This window comes from Pimephales promelas, chromosome 10 (genome assembly GCF_988280905.1).
Source record: "Pimephales promelas chromosome 10, fPimPro1.hap1.1, whole genome shotgun sequence".
Classification (NCBI taxonomy): Eukaryota; Metazoa; Chordata; class Actinopteri; order Cypriniformes; family Leuciscidae; genus Pimephales; species Pimephales promelas.
Window position 1 is genome coordinate 24585294 of NC_142778.1, and position 23097 is coordinate 24608390.

At 37.6% G+C, this 23097-nt stretch overlaps 1 protein-coding gene and 1 long non-coding RNA gene across 2 annotated transcripts in view; one reads left to right on the forward strand and one right to left on the reverse strand.

The window, feature by feature from the left end:
• The window catches only part of LOC120462070 (uncharacterized), a 94570-nt gene that overhangs the window by 51148 nt on the left and 20325 nt on the right, over positions 1-23097 (reverse strand). The window contains exon 4 of the long non-coding RNA XR_005618302.2: positions 14188-14306. This is a non-coding gene — a long non-coding RNA (uncharacterized LOC120462070). The remainder of the gene's footprint in view (positions 1-14187; positions 14307-23097) is intronic.
• The window catches only part of prmt8a (protein arginine methyltransferase 8a), a 40736-nt gene continuing 29879 nt past the window's right edge, over positions 12241-23097 (forward strand). Inside the window, exons 1-2 of the mRNA XM_039650507.2 lie at positions 12241-13023; positions 22167-22406. Coding sequence (XP_039506441.1) covers positions 12955-13023; positions 22167-22406 — 309 coding nt within the window. The 5' untranslated portion in view covers positions 12241-12954. The remainder of the gene's footprint in view (positions 13024-22166; positions 22407-23097) is intronic.

Consider the following 23097-nt stretch of genomic DNA (forward strand, 5'->3'; position numbering starts at 1 on the left):
CATAATTAGGAAAGGGGCGTCGCAAATTCGGTGTGAACTTAGCTTGAAGGCTTCAATTAAATCTTGAAAGATGACTGAGGTCTGCCTCTGGTAGAATCAAAACATTTCTTTTACAAAAGCTCTTTGAAACAGCATATGTAGAATATCTTACCAAAAATCAAAGAAAATTCTCTTAAAACCCTTTAAAGAAAACATTAATTTGTGATTTTGGGGATGATTTTCCAAAAAGCAAGTAGTGAGGCCATCTACTCTTGAGTACTAGATGGGCTTTTCTTCAGTATGTATTGCATCTAGAGAACAGGTTGCATAGCTACTGTAGCAGGTGATCCGTGCGCTCTGAGGACCGGTGGAGAAATCTGTTGGCTCTGTACACTAGCCAGATGCCAGATAATGACACATTTTGTGAAATTGTGTTGCTGGCATTAAATCTGAGGAAGTATTAAAGTCCTAGTATCAAGTAGGTCACTATGACAATATTGGCAAAACTGTCCTGCACTCATTTAAAACAGGCATGCAAAATACATGCTAAATTCAAATGTATATATTTTTTTCAGGTTCATTTCAGAACATTCCTTTTTAATAGTTTTTGAAGAAAAAAAAAAACAGTTACAACATTTTGTGTGTAATTGTATGCATTTGACGTTTTCCATTTCTGATGTCATTTAGCGAGAAATTACTATTGCAGTGTTTAAATTTTTGCTTAGTTATTGTCTCAACATGAAGAAGACCGATGAAGACTGGATACAAATGTTAACGTGATTTAATAAAACAAAAAGGCAGACGGGTGTGATGATTTGAGTGTGTGCTGTGTGCCAGGATGGATTATGGGAAATAGTGTGCTGAGGTGACTTGTCTGGTGACAGACAGTTGTGACAGTTATCACCAAAGCTTGCTCTATTTTGCTGTTGTTGATCATTTATGCTGCCTCAGAAGTCTGTCCGAAATCTGTTTTGTCATGTACCTTTTTGCGCAAACACTGCCTACCAAAGCATTGCCTGCACTCAAAAAAAAAAAAAAATCTCTTTGAATTAAAAAATAAAAAACGATTAACCACATGATTAACTTGCTTTATTTCAGCATTATGCACTTCTGTTATTACAATTTAATGTATTACCTTGGGTCAACTTAAAGTATTGAGGTTGATTCAACTTATTTACTATGGATGGGTAGAGCTTTTTAAAAATTTAAAAAGTCTCCCTGATATGATTCAGGTATTCAATTTCATAAAATTCATCCATCATCTAAATTTCAAGACTGTAACCAAGTATTAGCTAACAATAGCACTTGTTAGCATCTTAATTTATATGATTTACATGCTTTATCAACCAAAGCATTTGCTGAAAGTATCCCTGAATCAGTTTTCAGCCTAACCAAATGCTCCACTCTTCTCCACAATGGTAAATGGTACTAGTAATTGCAATATATTTGAACATTAAACACAATTACACACTATAAAGTCTTCCCCTTTTCTCATTTTCTCAAAAATGTAATTTAAAATCTAATTCAGTCATATGCAAAGCATGCTGGGAACTAACAAGCACAACCAACACAAACGGATTAAGTAAACTAAAATTTTTGTACATATTTATAAGTAGATTGAACACAATTGAATTAAGTTTGGACAAAATGTATAGGAATTGTGTTGCTTAAGCTCATTTTAATGAAGCAATTTCTACAAGCAGCAAAAATATTTTTTTGAGTGCACAAGACAGTCTCATTTATTATGTTCATTTTGTTTTCACGTCAATCTCCTGCGTGGTACGTATTGGATTTATTTATTAAAGAATATTTTTGTTGATCTCCTTTCGTGTGCTTTACTACAGCCACAACCTTACAATTTAATGCCGTTTTGTGATTATTCCTCACAAAGCCCTGACTTTTCTTTTCACCTGTTCTCAGAGCCGTCAAACACATTTGACTCAGAGATTTACTGTGGCTGAAGTTACCTCAGGTTCCCTGTCTGACTCAAAAGGGCTAAATATTAAAGAGAGTGCTGTTCTTTTAAATTAAATATGCATTAAATATGAATCCCACCCCATCAAAGTGTAAAGAGAGGAGAAGAAGAGTCACATATCCTAAAATAGACCGACGGGGGTAAGAGAGAGAAAGAGAGAATAACCAAATGCTGTATTCATCGCATCTCTTGTTTAGGCTTATGAGATCTCCGGTCCGATTTTAAATCCAAAATACGCATCTGCGCGTTTATAAAGTTTGGATCAGCTCCAGCACTGCAGTGTAACACCAGCTGTAGAGCTCTCTCTCGGTACACCATTAACCAGGGCCAGATGCCTAGTGCTAAATATGTCAAATACATCACAATGTCATTGCCACAAGGTAACACTCCAGTCTGGCCACACAAACACAGTTTAAATACACACACACAAACCGCTAAACATGACCCAGCAGCAGTCTAATTAACCTGAGAGTAGGCCTAACATGCCACCTGGACTCCTTCCATTAAACTGCACACACACAATCTCACACAGACACATTTGCATTGATGCAAACCCATACAACACTTTAAATGATGAGTTTGCATTCTGTCTATGGCTGTGTTCCTAAGTGAGTCACCTTGGTTCCTACATAGGCAACATTTACAGCCCCAGTGTCCCTAGATGTTTGAACATTGATTTGCAATAAAATTATGTTGGCAATAAAGTATTGGCTGCAGAAAATTCGGCTTTGCCATCACAGGAAATAAATTACATTAAAAACAAATCTAAAAGAAAACAGTATATTTTAAATTAAATATGACTTTTTTACTGCATTTTGATGAGCATGTGACTTTTTTTCACTTATATTTTTATTTAGGGCCACAGTGACATTGCGTCTGCATCCGACACACATGGCACTCTTTAGTGTCAATATGAAACGCAGATATACTGCATATGGTAAAAGAAATGGACAGAGCCATCTCATTGGAACACCATTGAGACGATCGAAGCCCATTTTTAGCGATTTTTTAGCACTTCTGTCCTTGCCGCGCAGACTCAAACAGAGCTTGACTACGTAGATGTGACGTGAGTGACCCGTCTGTCTTCTAGTGCTGTAGAATGACAAATCTGAATCATTCCCTTCCGAAACATGCAGAGGCGGAGAGTGTGAGTAGGAGCTGTCCATGAGCTAGGAGAAGGAGACAATTTTGCTAGGTATTCTGATTAATTATTTTGTCATTTTGCCTCCACGTTTCCCCGATTCCGTGCGAGCTTCTTCTAATGTCCATACGGTAATCTCTTTTCTGTGCGACAGAGAGTCACGTGGGTATGACGCAATCGTTAGCCTACTTTTATTAAAACTGCTTCTACGGGGCCATAACATAAGCTACAAGGTAATGGAGCTATTTATACATTGTCGTGTTTCTTTAGAAATAAATAAAGGACAAATGGGGTCGTCAAACGCCTCAGATGTAAAGTTATTCGCTGTCAAAGTGACGCCAAAATGAATGGGAGTCAATGGGAATGCTAACGCAAGTGAAGTTCTGCTACAAGATGTCAGCTCCTGCGAGGCTTCAACTTCCGGTCGATGGATTACCCCCCTGGTATATGGGCCAGAAGGCGCCTCCTAGTGGTCTAACCCAACACATTCTCATCCTTTGGCGTCATATAGGTGATGTCAAAATACTATGCACATAAAGGCACACTTTAGGGTCAATATTGTGATACCCTTTAGCACTGTTATGGGTAGGTTTAGGTCTGGGGTAGGGTTTGCGTCTTATATTGACGTTAAAGGATGCCACTCACCTTAATAGTATGACGCCTTGGGTTCTGCGTGTTATATTGACACTAAAGGGTGTCATGCGCGTAATATTTCGACAAAATGTCATATGGCGTCACCTATATGACGCCAAAGGATGAGAACGGGCTTGTCTAACCCTAACACTACCCCAGACCTAAACCTACCCAAAACCGAAGCATGTTATATTGACGCTAAAGGGGGCCATGTGCGTCGGATTTAGGCCTTGTTCACACGAGAACGCTCGCGGCTGAAAACGTAAAATATTTTATCGGATGTGCCTTTCGTTTACACGGCGATGGCGTTTTTGGGGCTTATAAACGCTAAAAAGTGAAACCACCCTGCAAATCTTTAAAACGCTCCGCCGCCGCATTCCCGTATAAACGATAAAAACGCAAAGGTCTGCTTGACAGTGACGGTTGTACGTAGGCGCGCGGGCTTGGTGTTGTTGTAGTATGCACTCTTAGCCGCCTGGAGTGCATACTACTGTACATTGAATTTCACAGACTTTTGAGTCACCATCTGCACACGGATTTCCCACCCAAAACGCTTGTCTAAACGCAGAATAAAAAGTGATAACGCAACGCCACTTTTGCGTTTTCTCTTCAGACTCGTTTCCGTGTAAACAGCCTTAGACGCAATGTCAAAAGGATGAGAATGCGTTGGCATTACATACATTTGGTTTTAACATGTTAGTCCATCATGTTCCCATAATATTGACAATTGTTCAAACTTAATCATATCACATCAAACAGAGAATGAAAACAAATACACACATAGTAGAGGGGGAGGAAAAAAATAATAATAGTAGTAAAATAATGGAGAAAGGCAGAGATGAAAACAGGGTGGATATGATATATCAACTCATGATCACTGCAGTATTAAAGGCATTACAGGAACACCTCTTTAAGAAAACAGTTTTCTGAAGTTGTAAAGCAAATGTGTTTTGTCTAATTTGTATTTCTTCAAAATAAACTTCTATTGTTGAGGGTTTTTTTCAATGCATTGTTAAGAAATGTCTCAGTTGTAAATATCTAATAAATTCAGACCTTGGGAGTGCAAATTCATTTCTTATTTGTTCAAATGATTTAAGTGTGTCATTGTGAAAAAATTGGTGCAGATAATCAACTCCATATTGTGACCACTTTTTTGAAACCCACGTCTGTACGAGATGGTGCAAAGTCATTAAGAGAGCCAATGCTTGCTGCAGATGAGATTTTCTTAGACAAACCAAATGATCTTTGTATGGGTCTCCAAATTTTGAAAGTATTTTGTTCCATTCACCCATGGAGACATTTTTTTAATGATACACTGGAAAAGGGTACTTTAAGGGGCATGGAAAAGAGGCTCTTTTCAATATTGATCCACCGGGTTTGTCTTCTCTCATTCATGAAATTCAGTCGAGCTGCCCAAAAGTCCCAGCCCGACATTTGATTTAGGAGATTGTTTTATTTTAAGCTTTATTCTTAACCGTTTCTCTTGCTAAACAAATTAAGAAATTATTTTATTGAGCAAATCAAAGATAGATTTTGGATTTCTATAGGTAACATCTGAAACAGAGTAATTTCGGCAGGACATAATACGTTCAAAAAGCATGTGACTTTTTTTAAACAACATACAAAATCAAAACAATTTTATTATCGGTACATAATAATTGTATTATATAATTAAAATTATGTAATTTATTATAATTAATAATCCATTATAATTATGTATTTTTTTGTAACCCAGTATACTTTTTGTCATTTAATGAATTTAAATATTTATCTTGTATCGTCTACTCTAGGATCTTGTATTTTTTTATTTTTTTTTAGATTGTCGCAATACATTCTGGGATTGCCATAGGGTTCTTTGCAATTGATACATGCATTGCTACTTTAGAAATTGGCCAAAGGAGTCAATCTTAGAAGGTAAACACCTTCTGGAAGGCTTTCGCATCGAGGATGTGCTTCTGATGCTTTAAAATGCTGGCAGCACACTAGCTTTGGAAAAGAGCACATGTCTCTGAGTGGAAAATAGACCAGACGGCCTTTGCACACATACTCAGCTGGTCTATCTGTCTCCTCCTGCAGGGATTAGTCAGTGTCAAAGAGACTCCTTGCTCTGTGCTGCCAGATTAAATATATGCTGGAAACGGAGAGCCAATGATAGTTTTCAAAGTCACAGTTGGGCATAGGTTATGGAGCAAATGGATGCCATCCACTCTGCCAAGACTTTAAGCGACAATCATCCTCCTGAGTGGGTGTGCCTGTGTGTAACGGCTCCTGCATTTGTATACAGCACCGTAACGCAAAGTCTTGAGGAAATGTCCCATTTCTGATCACACTGATGCATTTGTCATGACGTGCCATGTTGAAAACAAAGGCTCAAATGCTTTTAAGTTATGTATTTACTCTGTGAGGCACTGTACCCACTCCTGTTCGTCACAGAAATAGATAAACCATTTCAAACACTTCAACATTCACATGAAAAAGCTCAGAGGGTGTTAATGTGAAAGTGCAACACTTCTGTATAGCTTAAAGGCAAGTGTGCACAGAAGAGTCAATTACAACAAACAAGAGTAGCTTGCTCCTATTGTGAAATGGCGTTCCTCAAAAAAAGCAGACATTACACTTTATTAACAACAAGCCATTGCTAAATTGTTAAAAAAAAAAGCTGTTGTTTGAGTTCTGTGATGGCTACAGTACAGACACATCATGAAAAAGCACAGAAGATCCAAAAAACTTCCAAAACAAACTGCTGCAACTCAGAACTTTATTTTACTCACTAATTAAGTGTCATAGCAACCTTGCTGACACTGTGAAAAATATGTAAATGTTCTTGTTTATTGCGATGCATGGACTAGATTCGTCAAAATACAGAATGTTCCATAAGCACTACGTTTTTTAACAAACTAATTCAGAGAGAATTTATTCAAATTGGAGGGTGTTTTATCCTTTTTTTTTTTCATTTTCATCTTTTTTTTTAGTTTTTAATGTTGCTGGTTGAGCATGAAAAAGGTCTTTAAATTTATGAAGTACAAAATCCTCTCCAAATGGAGTTATACTCTCTATCAGTAAGTACTGTTTCTAAACTCTCTGAAACACCTTGATTGTAGTCTTGAGATTTCTTCTGGGAATGTAGATACGCATCATCACAATATTCCTTTTTCCCGACCAAGGCATAGACCTTAAAAAAAATTTTTAAAAGGTCACGAGGCCTGGTTGAGTTACATAGTTGAAACTCATGGTAATGGTAAGAGCAGTGACATTTCCGAAACACGCTCAAAGTGGATGACCAATCACATCATACCGGTCCAGTCGACCAATCAGGAGGGGCTTCCAAACCAGAGTGTTACTGACAGAGTGAGAAAATAGGCGCTGCAACAATGTAAATTATGTGAATGATAATGTGTTTTTTGAACAATCAGCCATGAAGTCCTATTCTAGAAGACCCCTAAAACAAAATACAAAAAAATTCAAGACTTTGTAATATGTCCTCTTTAACCGTTCCCTATCTGACTCAGATGCTCTGTTGATAAACCCAGTGAGCTGCCTGCATTTTGAGGCATCATAAACATGCTCTCACTGCAAAGCCAGAATGTTTAGGTATTGTCAATATAGTCTTGTAAAAGGTCAGAACAAACACATTAGTGATCCCAAAGAACCAACACTGCTGGCAAAACTACTACAGCTGGGGTAGAGCCCCGACATCATTCTTTAAATAGAAACACTTTGGGTTCTTGTCTAAAATGCTTTACATCAGAAGAGGTCCATGGTGACATATTATAAAACTTCGTAGCCACATGCAACAAGCTTAATGAGCTTTCACACATGCCACATTTACCCGCCGATCATCCAATTACAAGAGCTCTCCTCCTGGCTTGGGCTCGGCGTGATGGCTCAATTGTGGGTTAGCAGGTGTCACAACTGGGTATGATTATCACCACTGGTAAATATTGATATGCCTATTTTGGTATATTCATAAAGTGATGCTCATATGCATAGAGAATAAAATATGTTGTCACAAAATATAACATATCTATAGTTATAATTTATATGACTATAAAATGTATTATACAATAATCTTCTTTAGTAATATAATTTAATTTAATATCTGTTTAAAATCTTTTAAAATATATATATTGAATAATAGGTTATATTATAGTATATTATCAAAAAATCGTTTTACTTTTTGTAATGAGACATTTCATCAGCAGCAATTTGTGGATGCACCACAAATGCTAAGTGACAAAACACTAGGGGGCGATCGTGAGAAGTGAGTGTGAGATGAACCCAATGAACCAAGTTCATAAACCAGGTTTTCCACAACACAAAACCCACGAATGTGACCCTGGATCACAAAATCAGTCACAAGCATGGGTATATTTGTGGCAATAGCCAACAATTTATTGTATGGGTCAAAATTATCCATTTTTGTTTTATGCAAAAATTATTAGGATATTTAAAGCTGCAGGCCATAGCTTTTGTTTGGGTTAAAAATTATCCAAAATACATATTTGAGAAAATACATAACCAGCCAGTGTTCAAAACTATCGGGTTGCTACAGCTCAATTCAAAGCGGTAAGCTTGTAATAATACTTTTAACTCCAGTGGTACTGGTGGATTTCCGCGTGAGATTCAAGCTGTCTTTGCATCATTACGTCACATCTGTACACATAAAGAAGGGGTCTCGGCTAGTCGGCTATATTGCGTGTGAGGATGTTGGAGGTGGAGATTTATAGCCTTTTCTCACAGCACTTGATATAATTAAACTTGTCAATTTGATGGCGGATCCAGAAAGGTTCAAACGACAATCACCAGTGACAACTGGAGATTCACCCACTGTAAAATGCAAAAGACTTCATTCGGACGAGTGGCTACAGAAAAAAAGAGACTGCAACCGGGCCATGTGAAAACATGTCTGAAGGACATTACATGTAGTCACGCAATGGTTGCTTACTTGTTAACATTAACAATTTGAGAACAAATTATAATTTGCACAGTTTTGTGATATGATAACTTATAAGCGATTGTTAATTCATCCACACTGTGCCGTGTCAAGGGTGTTCAAGTACAACTCGCGTAAAGTTAATAATTCCGCAAATGACTGCAATTGCAGATTTCGAACAGAGATGGTGACAAAGAGTAAAATCGCTGGACTGCAGCTTTAATTAAAGATCATGTTCCATTAAGATATTTAGTAAATTTCCTACTGTAAATTTTTTAAACATTTATTTTTGTGAGTGAATGCAGAACAACTGTGAACATAATTACTTTTCAACACATTCAGCGCCCGCCCAGTAAACCAAATATCAATGCTAAATCCATCATAAAGATAACTATAGATCAATTTTGTTCCAATATCGTTGCCATCAACATTAATAACATCATGGTTGTCATCGACAGGGCAATGTTGATTCAACATTAATTTTGCATTGAAATTTCGATATCAACCATAATGATGATTCAGATGGAAAACAATGTTTATTCAATGTTTGCTTGCTGTCTGGGAAATCACTTAAAGGCAATTTTCTCAATGTTTAGATTTTTTTGAAACCCTCGGATTCCAGGTTTTCAAATAGTTGTATAGACCTTATGTAGCCCCGCCCCTTTTCAGAGTTGCGCTCGTTGTCTTTTGATTTCCGGTCTGTATTTTCACAGTGATCTTTCATAGGTATGAATGAAAAAATTCCAGGTCGACATTTGTTAAGACATCTGCTTTACAATGCTTATGATAAACATTACAATGCTCATGATAACTTTTGTTAACTCTACAGTAAGTAAATCCACTTCACCAGCTAATACTCCTCGACAGCGATGCCATAGAATACAGAGTGACCGCAAAAACGGGAATTTCAAAGACAATGGGTGTTTCTCAAAACCAAGCAAAGAATGGACTTCTGTTCTAGTGAAGAAAACTCTTGCTAGTTGTTCTTGGAACAATGAACTCACGAGTAGGCTACACAGAACGCTGCTGACAGTTTGAGACGATGTGTTCTGCTGGTATTGCGCAATAATACCAACGCACAAACGCCGTCTGCAGTGCCCAAACATTACGAGAATTATTGACGATAACTTTATCGCCCAAGCCTACCTTCCGTTTAAGGGATTACTACATAAACTACAATGTAATGTATATTCATAATAATAGCGCAACACCTGTCTCATTTTAATTCTGCTTCTTGTTTGTGTACATCACCTGGCTGCGCCCTCCTACGCACTTCCGCTCAATTTCTAGAGGCTGGTTGAACCAGGCACATCATTAGCTAACGGCTGGAAAACGCCGGTAATATTTTGGTAACTTAAAATTTACCTGCCTCTCTCTGCTTCCCGCTCCTTCCTCGCATGCCGAAATGAATGGGTCGGGATATCTGCCTCCAAGTTCACACAAGTTACCAACCGATTCATCCTGGGTAAAATGGGCGTGCCAACAACACCCCCGGATTTTTTTGCCAAAATGCAAACTTGCATATTGGGACAGTACTTGGGCCGCGAATGGTGACGTTTCACAAGTCCACAAGAACACAAGTACAGACAAGAAGGCATATTGAAAAACGGCCAATATTCTAAAGATGACGGCGCCCACGTTTCTCTGGTGCATATGGTCTATACTGGCCAAATGTTGTCCTATCCAAACAAACCATTCATCAATGGAAAGCTTATTTATTCAGCTTTCAGATTATGTATATATGTAAATCTGAAAATTGAACCATGTGGCTCGTTTTGTGGCCCAAGTTCACAAATGAGCAAAAACTAAATGATCAATCAATGCTCTTTGAGTTACCATGAAAACAACATATTCACATGAAACCAAAAATTCATCATGAACCGTATATACTTCTAGATTTTCCTTTACCCAGCAGATCTGCAGTCAGTTTTATATTTTTTTTTCTGTAAACTCTGAGATTGCGTAAAAACCTGGCAGATCTCTTGTCCACCCACTTGGTGCCCTGTTTGGCTTATTCTTCCTGAAACACCCACAAGCCCATGCTCCTGTGCTAGCACCACAACTCCCACAGCTCTCAGAAGAGTGCAGAATATCCCCTCATGCTCCGCTGAAAATTATTGGCTGCCATGATCCCTGTCTTTTAATGCAAAGAAAAGCAAAGAAAGATAATTTCAGGTAACTTTCATTTCACTTTATGAAGTTTTGAAAACCCACACAAATTCCCCACTTAATTTCATTTAGTACTCCTTAATGGTATAAACAGAATTAAAAAAAAAGTTGTAGATATAATATGTCGCATAATAAAACCAATGCAATAATATGATTAAATAGAGTGCAATGATGCTAATAACACAGACATCATTCTGTACTGTATATTTATCAGTTGAAGTACGCAAACTACCATTATCATTCCTTCCTGTTGCGTTTTTTTTTTTACTACCATTGGCCAGGAAATAAAGAGAGCCATATCTTGAATTGCTGCGCTTTGTAAGATGAGAGTGATCTGATAAGGCCAGCAAAGGTAATTCAACATCACAGAAAACAGCAGCTCTTCAGCGAAGTACAAAGAGAGAGCGAATGTTACATCCACCCTGCTGTCATTAGTTCTTTGAACCAGGAGTTCCATTAAACATCACTGGAAACACGATTCAAAGATGAGCCCGACAGATGATATGCTATGGTTTTACTAAGGAACAAGAGAGATATGATAGAAATCTGAGGACACTAAAGCAGAGCACTAAAGAGTTGATAAAGGAGCTAAATTTATTTGAGGGAGGTGCATACCACATTTTATTTTGATAATGTAAAATAAATAATATTTCTAGAAGTGTCTGGAGATTTCAACTTATGCGATTGTAAATGTTTTAAAATTGCAAATATTTTCTTTAAGTATAAAGGGTTTAATCATGCATGCTCAAAAGTTTGGAAACATTACTGTTTGAATGATGCCTCTTATGTCCATCAAAACTACACTTTAAAAAAAATCTTTTTGTGATTAGTAATGATTTGTCAAATCAACTTAAATAATTTATTTAGTTCAGATAACATGTAATTTTGAGTTTCTGTTGCTTAAATCATTCTCCTCAATCCTTTATTGTATTAACTCACTTTTTCCATTTCAATGAACTTAAAATTTTAAGGCAACCAGGTTACTTACTTTTTTAAGTTAAACCAGCAATATTTTTACAGTGTACATTCATTTGATCAAAACTGAAAAAAAAACGGTAATTGTGAAATATCATTACAATTTAAAATAATGGTTTAATATATAAAATTTTTGTGATGCAAAGATGAATTTTCTTCAGCCATTAGGCTACTCGTTCAAAAATCATTAATATGCTGATTTGATTCTCAGTTATTATTAATGTTGGAAACAGTTGCGTGCTGCTTATATTTTTAGAATAAGTCTTCTTATTCTAGTTTTTTTTTTTTTTGGTATACATGCATACATAAATAAATAAACCTATAAACCTTTCAGTGCGGGTGAAAACAAACCAGAACGCTAACTAATTTAATTATTAGTGTTTGGAGAGCTTCAGTATTACAGCAGCAGCTGGGACCTGCTCAGCTCGTGAATCATTTGATTCAGCCGGTCAGAGGATGGAGACGTGGTGAACACAGACCTCAATGACTCCCACTGCTCCATTTAAAGGAATCCAACTGATTCGTCTTTAAAGATCCTTCAGCATCTCACAAGAGGAACTTTAAACGTTGCCTATTTTCGGAAAATCTTTGAAGATCCGATTTGGAGCGTTGAGCAACGTCTTTGAGTCACTTTTATACGTGAGAGAATCTCTTCAGTGACCGACGAACGATTTCAGAGCAGCAGAAAGCATTTTTCTTGCTTCACTGAAACAGCCTATTATAACAGGCTAAAGAGAGCGATTTTCACACAAGGGAAATAACATATTTAAAGGGTTACTTGGGGACTTTATTCCAGATCCAAAGGATGGAGACGTGAATGATTAATACTTTTACTGCCCAGCTGATCTCAGATTCCTCAAGTCATGGAAGGATGGGGAGCCTCTTAATAGGCTACGTAATATTTTTCGCACGATATGGAGAGTTCGCCATGCATGCGCTCCCATGGGAACCACTGCTGTAGGTAACTTTTACACCATGGATTTAGGAGGGCTTTCAACAAGTTTTAGGCGGGCTCGTTTATCTTCTGGAACGTGATTCGAATTTATGTGATTTGTTTGAGTTTATTAAGCAAACGGCTGCGGGAAAGACTTTGAAGAGGTTTTTATCATTTATTTATCGCAAGATCCGGAGCAGATCCTGCTGGCTCTTATGGGAATTAAACACTCCTCCCGGTGTTTGCTCCTTAGGAGAAAAATGGCGGATTCGGAAAGCACTGAGGTAAGCGACGTGGATTAACAGATCAAATAACGAGACAATATTCATTTCAGTCATGAAGCCTCAGTAGACCAAAACGTACATTTAAAAGCAACCTTGGGTTCGAGGTTTTGAGTTTGTATAGCTGCGTACGAATTACAATGAGTCTTTAACGTGTCGTGTGTAAACGAACGAACTTCTGTTTTATTTCGCGGCTCAGTGGTTCTCTCGCGCAACATTGTCTTTTGCCATCACTTGCACTTCACAGGTAATCTCAAATCTATTTTAAGGAAAACAAAGTTGTTGTTGTTTTTTTTTTTGTTTTTTTTTTTGTTTTTTGTAAACCAGTAATTGTAAACCTAATTGGCTAGTGCTAAATATTGACATTAGCCTATTTGTGTTTGTGTGTGTGTGTGTGTGTGTTTTTTTTTTTTTCCATAACGGGAGGCGTTCCAGCGGCGTTCAGTTGCAACGGTTACTCAGCATTCGCAAAAAGCGTTTATTTTGCGTCTGGTGATAAGTAGCCTAAGCGATGTAGCCTATATAACTGACTATTGGATACTTGAAAACGCCATTGAACGCCTACACGATTTTGTAAATACAGCCACGTGCGATATTGGGAGAGAACGTCTATTGTTTGCAAAGAAAGTCGGTTGCAATGGTTACAATTATACTAGTTGCTAATCAAACGCTGCTTTGTGGTGGACAAAATGGTTAAAGATCTGGGCAGGTATGTTGTAACCTACCGTTGTGCAAATTCTCCAGTCCATTTAGAAAGACATTTATCCACAAGTCTGCTCCTGTTGCTCTAAGCGTACTGTCTATGAGACACATAAAGCTTAAGATAATGACTAATTAGTGATTGATTCGTAATTAGTGTCTTGAGCAAAGCTCCGTGTGCCCTAGACGAGTCTGGTCGCTGTCCTTGGTGCTGCACCTGCGTCGAGGAGCGCAGCTAATATAATTGGAAATAACTTAGGGATAGTTTATTCTGCCATCATTTACTCACCCTCAAGTTGTTACAAATGTGTATGAGTTTCTTTCTTATGCTGAACACAAAATAAGATATTTTGAATTTGAAGAATGTTGATGGGCATCATTCACTTCCATAGTATTTTTTCCATAGGCCTACTCATTGATGCCCATCAGCTGTTACCAAGGGTAAAGTAACGAATTACAAATACTCACGTTACTGTAATTTTACGTTCCCTCGCGCTCGTCATGGAGCATCACTTGGAGAAGTCAGCAGCTCGTCGAGTCTTTTAGTATGAGGTGTGCTGTGAAGGTGTGTTGGGGACAGTCGAAAACTGTGGAAAACACATGATGTTTTATTAACAAAGTTCGGGAGGAGCATGTTCATTTAATTAACATGATTGCACTCATCATCAATTAATGATATTCAGTAATCCTCACTCCATTGATAGTTTAGCAGCATCCCTCCACCGCCCATTCTCCACACATCCAGTCCTAAACTCTTACATGGGGGGAGTACTATGGCTTCAAGCCAAACTCTGAGCTCGGAGCCCTCATCCCAAGTACGCCAAATACACATTTAATCTTATCCAGTCTATTTATATGTGAGTGTGAACTCGTGAACTTCTGTACTGAAATTGGAGGACCATGATTCAGAATGCAGTGTAAAATGTAATGGATGGATGAAGAAGCCACCCTTCTAGAACAATGCATACGTTTAAATTGTAATATATTGAATGGCATAATTGCAGTGTAATTAGTGTTAGCTCACTCACTATCTGCCTTTTTCAGTGCATTGGGTGAGGTAAAGTGATAATATTAGTGATTCTCATTTCTTTATCAAACCCCAAAAACTGGTACTGTTTTTAAGAGAAATGTTTTATTCTCTCTATTTAATAACCCATCTCATGGTGTGTGATGCTGAACTTCTGTGTGAGTTTCTAAAGGTTTTTGAATTCTTTGCACAGTTATGAATTGATATTTTATGTGCAACAATAGCATGCTCAGGCAGCCTAATGGTACTGTAATGGTACTTTTACTTGAGTATGTTTTTTCAGTACCCTTTCCACCACTATTGGTTACAGATATTCTTCAAAATACTTATTTTGTGTTTAGCAGAAGAAAGAAACTCATTGGAACAAATTGAGGGTTGGTGAACTAAACCTTAAAAAAAGGTTTATATATACAGTATATATATATATATATATATATATATATATATATAGTGTGTGTGTGTGTGTGTGTGTGTGTGTGTGTGTGTTAAATACTGTAAACATATTCAATAATATAAAAAACATATTCAGGCATGTGATTGGCTAAGGACAAAAAAGCAGGAAAATATACCGAGCCGCCACCCCCCCCCCCCCCCCCCGATCGATATATATCCCAATATCTTTTCCGCAAAGTGAGAGCAATTGTTCAATCAAAGTCAAATATAGTCTTCACTGTATAAATGACACATTGATTCTTATTAAAGCTACTATTAAAGTTCTCAAGAGCAGAGAGTGATTTCCTCTGTGTTTTGTTGTTTAATTAACATTAATAGTTCTCCCAAAAATTGTAATTGTCATCATTTACTCTCAAGTTGTTTTAAACCTGAATAAGTTTCTTTCTTCTTTTTAAGTTATTTGGAAGAATGTGGGTAACAAAACAGTTGATGTACCCCAGTGATTCCCATACTAAATTTTTCCCTATGGAAGTCAATGGGGACCAGCAACTGTCTGGTTACCCACATCTTCTTTTTTGTTCAGCACAAGAAATAAATGAATACAGGTTTGGAACAACATTACAGTGAATAAATAATGACAGAATTTTTATTTTGGGGTCAACTATCCCTTTAAGAACAAGCGGCTGCATTTTTATTATTAGGGCTACTGTCACTTTAAGACCTGTACGCGACACGTCTAATATACACTGAGCATTTGACAAGCAGATTTCTCTCAATTTTCTCGGTTTGCTTTCAGTTGGCCTCCCCCGAGAAAATTTTGATTTCTCTGACCAAATTATGTGCCATTTAAGACTTTTGAAGGCCAAAAAAGGGATAATAAATAGCTTTAAAACCATGTCAGTGGGCATTCGATTATTTTGTCAATAGCCTACCTGCTCTCTTCTCATCTACATCTTTATTTTTCTCAGTCTCCTTATCCTGCCCTATTTCTTCCCCTCCTAAACTCCTAAACCCCCTGAACTTTGACTGATAGTCTTTCATTTTCATCTGTCAGTGAAGTAAATAATTGATAATTATATGTTTCATGAATCATTATCTTAAACAAGTTAATTTACTCAAGGCTACCAGGTCTGTATTGCCACCTAATACAAGCTTTGGAATTTAAAAAAAGTTATTTTAAATAATACAAATTATTTGGTGGAATTGGCAGACGTTCCCTCATCATGCGCTGTGCAAACCCGTGAAAGCATTCTCAGGATTCGATGCAGCATTAAATGCATGCAGGTGATTTTTGAATATTAATTAACGAATATTAATGTCGATATACAATGGTTTGTTAAAACTAATCCTGCTATTGATCTCTTTGTAAGACCCTAGAACAGCGTCTATAGGGAAAACAAATGTCAGGCGAAATATTTCGGACCTAAAACTAACTTTACCGCGCTCAACCACCGCAAGTGCATTTCAAGCATTTGTAAAGCCTTGTGTATAACTAGACGCGTCCGCACGAGCGCGGGGCTCCGCGCGCACCTCTCCAAACGGACGAGACGTTTATAGCTACTTTATATAGTTTATACTTTATGCTGTTATACTTAATACAGTTTATACTTTATATAATTTATACTTTGTGTTTATCGCTCGCGTTCAGCGGAGAGGAAGGGAAGTTGGTCCATATCGGGAGAAGCAAGATTCGTTGAGATTAATTAATCTATTTATTTATTAATTTATCTGAGGTGCCGGAACGCAGTTCCGGACCACTTTAACCCCTGGACATAACCAAATGTTCTTATGTAAACCTTGTGTATATTTGAGAGTATTAGCGAATTCTAGGCTACTCGAAAGATAACTTAGTCCAGCAACCAGGCGCTGTTACAAGCTTTTAGCGCATGTGCACGTCGGGTGTTCGCGCTCAGAACAGCGCATTAGCAGTGAATGACATGTTTAACCGGCAAGGCTTTAAAGCAGATGCAAATTAACTTTTGTGAACTCGCTGAACTGATGTAGCCGTTCCTCTGCGAGTATTTGTCGCGTTGTACACTAATGCTGTTGAGACGGAGGTGTCAGGAGGACTGCAACTGACAGAATGCACGATAGCTGCAGTCTGCAGCTTGCTTGGAGCAAGGATCATAGCGCAAATTTGAAATATATCGATATATCGCCCAGCCCTGGTGACCTAACTGTGATGTTTTTGTCAACTGACAACGATACCAGCGCGAGAGCGACTGAGATACGAAATTGAGCAGGTGAACAAGCTGAACCAATTAGACATTCTCTGGCTGAACGCAACGTCCTTGTTGATACTTTGAAAGGAACTTTTCTGTACGCACGTCAGCCAGTTATGGGTTACTATGGCCTCATACTCTTCTTTTTTTCACTCCGGCTGCCGACACCCGACACCCCCCCCCCCCCCCCCTTTTTTTTTTTTTTTTTTTTTTACAGATCTGCATGATTCACGTAGGTCACATTTTCAGGTCGGAAAATCCGGAATTCCGGATTAATCCGGAAAAATCACATCCCTGCATATTTTATATTGCCCAAATTAAAATAATTGCAGACTTAATTTATAAAATTACAACATATATGATATTTTGCCCTGAAATGTGACAACTTATGATGTAACTTTTGGTTAAAGTGCCTGAATGTAGCCCAGTGTTGCAAAATTGATGCCCTTTTTTAATTAAGATGTATTGACTTTGGTGAAAACAACATAGTTGCACTTTGTTTATTGACACAAAACCTTATTGTTACTGAAAGATTTTGCAAGCTTGGAAACGACTGTATCACAGCTTTGGAATAACTTTGTGTTGTCATAAAGGAAGACACACCATCTTAACATCTTAAAATCAAAATTGGCCCTGGGCCCACTCCTGTGAACACTTACTTGAGTGTCCCATTACAGCATTTAGCCAGAGTTTTAGTGCAGGGCAGTGAAGGTTTGAGTCATCGGGTTTTGGTTTCATTTTCCCTGTTCCTGTTTTGCATGTGTTCCTGGTCGTTATTAGTTTCCATGGTTTCTGATTTATCACGCACCTGTTTCTGTTCCAGTTGATTACCTCGCTTTGATTTCCTCTTAGTTTTTGTTCAGTCTTGTTTATGTTGATGTGTAGTTTCTTTGGCTACGTTCACACTGCAGGGCTTAATGCTCAATTCCGATTTTTTGAAAAAATTAGATTTTTTTGCAAGGCCGTTCACATTTCCAATTAAATGCGACCTTTTGTGATCTCCTGTGTGAACGTGAAATGACCCAGAAGTGACCCGTATGCGCAGAAGAGTAAACAACGGTCAACGACGTCACTTGTTGTTTGCGGAATAGTTCTTTTTTTCCATATGTTGCGAGCTTTTGTTTTATTATTATTATTGCCACAGCCCATATACAAACACAGACAACAATTATTTTATCGACGGGCAAAGTTTGCACATAAATGTAAGGTTTTTCCGATCCTCACCGTCACCGACATCGTCATAAAACCCGTTTAATTGATAGTACGCGTACTCGGCGCTCCTTGCTTTGCGACACTGGTGGCTGGTGTTAGTGTATTTGCTAGCTACAGGTGCGTGCAATGACGTGCGGGTCGGATATATGTGACCTGGCCGTTCAGATTGAAGTCGCATTTCAAAAGATCAGATACATATCGGATTTGGACCACATACCCAAGTGGGTCGCATTTGAAAAGATCGGATCTGTGTCATTCAGACTGTCACGAAAAAATCAGATACAGGTCGCATAGGGGCAAAAAAATCGGAATTAGGTCGTTTCAGCCTGCAGTGTGAACGTAGCCTTTGTTGGTTTTCATATTCTCCTTGTTAGTTTGAGACTACTCAGAATCAGATACTTGCGTGTTCATCTATTCTACACATTACAATACTGAGGTTGCAATCCAGTGCTGCCATTGAGCAAAATGCTTTGATGAATTCCAGTTTCATTAGTGGCCTTGAACTTAATGCAATTTGAATGAGGGATTAGCCAGCTGGAATGTATTGACATAGTCATGGAAGCATGAAATGTAATCCATGTTCTTTAAAGGATGAAGAAAGGGGCCGAATCTTTTGTTAAAGGTTCCTCACAAAGTTTAGCCCAGCAGTAGGCCACCGTATAATGTCAAGAGATCTTTAAAACCATCTGATAGATGCTGTCTGACCTCTGAAACCTCTCCCAAAATAGCAAAGTCTGTAGACTGCTCTGCACTAGGGCTGTTAGTCGAATAGGGTTCCACAGAGAGTAGATAGAAGTGGTGTGTTTAGTGCGAGGTAGACTTTTAAAAGAAACATTTTCTAAACAAATTATAATTCTGTCATTATTTTCTTTCACTCATGTCATTCCAATCCTGTATGACATTTTTTTTTGTATACTACAGAACACAAAAGAAGATATTTTGAAGAATGTTTTTATTCACATTGAAAGTCAAATGGGTTAAAAACAACATTGAACAATGGAATTTTTACTGAACAGTCAAAAAAGAAAAAAAGAAAAGAAAAGAAAAACACAGACAATTTTCCAAAAAAGAAAAAATAATAATACTTGGAATCAATGACATGAGAGTGAGAAAAAGACAGAATTTTCAATTTTGGGTGAAACTACATTCAAAATATTGGTTTCTATGGTTCCATAAAGAAATGTTAACATCCATGGAATCTTTTATTTGCACAAAATGTGCTTTATAGTGAAATAGGTTCTTCAGAATATTGAAATATTGTTTTTTAAGATTTTTAAGAACTTCCCTGAGAGGTTCTTTGGGAAACCCAAAATGGTTCCTCTATGGCAGTGCTGCAAAAACACTTTTTTTGGAACATAATTTTTTTTTTTTAAAGTGTATACTTTTATCTGCATCTGGATGTTCTTGAATGACTATAAACCAGAATGCAGTATTTTGTGTGGTTTTACAGCCTTTTCAATAGAGATGTTGTTGTGCTCTTCAAGGTCAGCAGTGGGTTTCAAAAGTATAAAGCTTACAGTTATGGCTCTTCCTTGAGAATACACCACTTAGCTCTGAAAGGCACTCTAGCAGTTTCAGCCTTTTTACATTGTGCCCAGCCAAAGCAGAGAGTCCATAAATCTGCAACATTCATAAGAGCAGTTCTGAATACATTAATGATTTAGAAATGCAATGCAAAACAGCTCTTGGGTTGTTCCCTGTCATAAAATAACACCAGAGAAAAGCTATGGCAGTTCTATTTGTGAAAGGATCACAAGAGCAACTATTTTCCCTTTACACACATCAATCCAGTTACAGTATGTCACGAAAAAAAAACAAAAAAAAACCTATTACAGTTCTCAAGAGCATGGTTAAAAGGTGGAATGTTGGCGAAATGTGCTATTTGTTGAGGTTAAAATTAGAATGTGAAATGAGATTTGTTGGCTGACAGGAGGGGCAAGGACATGTGTTCCCCTCTCCGGTCTTTCTAATAGATCCGAACACCTTTATGCCTCTTGATACAGCTGCTCTTCCCCTCTGCTGACACTCATTATTTTAAATCCCCTGGGCTAAAAGCCTGCACACATGCATACCGATCTGAACACTTATGCCAACAAAGACATATCTTCACTTTCACAAATTTGCAAAACATGAGAAATATATGAGAAAACATTATAGGATATTAGCTCTAAACATTATGAGTTTTGTGCTTCTTTAAAGTACAGAAATGTTCTAGATCAGAGGTTTTCAACCTTTACAGAGACAGGGGCCACTGGCCTAGACCCCAAATTTTCTTAGTTGTTTAATTTAAAGAAACTTTCTTTAAGTTTGTTAGTTTTTAATTACACTGTTTAATTGAATTAATATTTTATACATTAAATTGTTGTATGTATTATGTAGTATTTCATTATATATATATATATATATATATATATATATATAGGAAGACACACAGACACACACACACACACAGTGCCTTCACACAGCTTCCAGTGCCTCAAATGGCCCATTTATACCTGTTTGTTGTGTGTAATGTGGGATGATGGTTCCCTTTGAGGAAGGGCCAAGATTCTCTGCAGGAAGTAGAAGATCTAATCGGAGCCAGAGAGGCTCACCATATGTAATACTTGTCTTAAGACCTTTCCACGGCAGTCTAACTGTCCTGCACTCCCTTTGGTCTTAAGGCACAATCCACCTCTACCAGGTCTCAGAAATGTGACAGACAAGTGCTTGACATTCTTGAACAGGACTATTTTTAAACATGACTGAATTGTCTCTATTGAAGTTTCGTGTTTATCTGTATTGTTTCAGGTGTTTATTGAATGTGAGGTTATCATTGTTCTGCATCAAGAATCTTTGGTTGGATTATCAAGTCAAGTCTGAATGTGACAAAATAAAGTTTCAATACAAAGTCTGTGCATGTAACGGGCAAAAAGCTCAATGAGAGTGCTCAACCACAAAATAAATTTGATCATGTGATGTAGTTCTGTGGTGTATTTAAGCGCTTATCAGTGTATGTGTTGTTCATTGTCTGATGAAGAGCCACTGGGCTCGAAACATCATATGGTGAGAACATGAAATAAATATTTTTATATTTTTGGAGCTATGGTGTGCCAACCTTTAATTCTTTTTTTTACAAAAACAAATATATATATATACTGTATATATATATTAAAGATCCTGGATTAGGATCATTATGATTTGTTTTTATTTTATTTATTTTTATTTTATTTTGACTTTATTTTAATTAAGCACATCAATTAAAATTCTTGTTATTTATCAAAATACATTTATTAAAACATAAAATCGTCACAAAAAAATACAAAAAATGAACATAATATAACAAATAATCTATAAATACCTTACATTTAAATTATGCAGTCACTCCAATAAGTATTTCAACACTTATCTGAACAAATGTTATTGCAATAGATACATATCAAACCAAATTTCATACGCAAAAAAATGACATTAGACCTTTTCAAAGTGTTCCTCAAGTTTACACAGATGTCCTAGCAGATGTTCGATAACCAGGTGTCCAAATAGATTTGAGAATTTCCATGATGAGAATTTCCATACAATGATGAGAATTTCTTCTGTTCTCCCCGTTTTAGCAACAGCCCTTAAGTGCCGCCCCATCCCAGTCGGTCCAGCCTTCTCCTCTGCCCAAACCAGTGTCATCGGTCCATCATGCCCAGCGGCCCACACACCCGTCCCTCGCGCCTCACACCCCTCACTCAGCCAGCTTACCCAGCTGCCCCGGCAGAGGAAAGATGGCCAAGTTCCTCAACCCCGATGAGATGACCTCCAGGGATTACTATTTTGACTCGTATGCACACTTCGGTATTCATGAGGTATGAGCACATCAGAGCAGTGGATGCTTGCATTTAACATGCTTAGACATATGATGTACTGTAGGATGTAAGTACTCATGGTAATCAACATCAGTCATGTTGATTTATGCTGATGGGAGTTATATATAATGCAGAGTATGCAGAGAAATGGAGCAGGAGGGAGGGACGGGGTGGGGGTGTCATTGAATTATAGGATGAGTGCAGAGAACGGGAGGTTCAGGCGAGACCTGCAAGATTAATTTTTTTCACACTCATTTTTAGTATATAGGTCAGATCTTTTTTCCCCTTCTCTCATCTAAGTGTGACAGAGGCATACACCAAAAAAGCTGCATAGATCTGAGGAGACATGCTGTAATGGTGACAGCAAGTTCTGTACATTCTCACAGGTTGACTGAGATCCACATCTTATTTTATGTTTTTACAATAAAGCTGAATAATAACCGTGGTAGTGAATGGTTGTGTATTAATATACCATAGATTTATGTTACTCCAAAGTACTTCAAAACATAATGTCTAAAAAACCAAGACAATACCATGATGCTTTGTCATCGTAGTTACTGGGGTTTTCACACACAACCATACCTAGGGTTTACAAATAATGGTGTGAAAATGGAAAAACATCCAGTATGTGGCAGTCCTGTGGGGGGGAAATGCCTTGTTGATGCTAGAGGTCAGAGGAGAATGGGCCGAC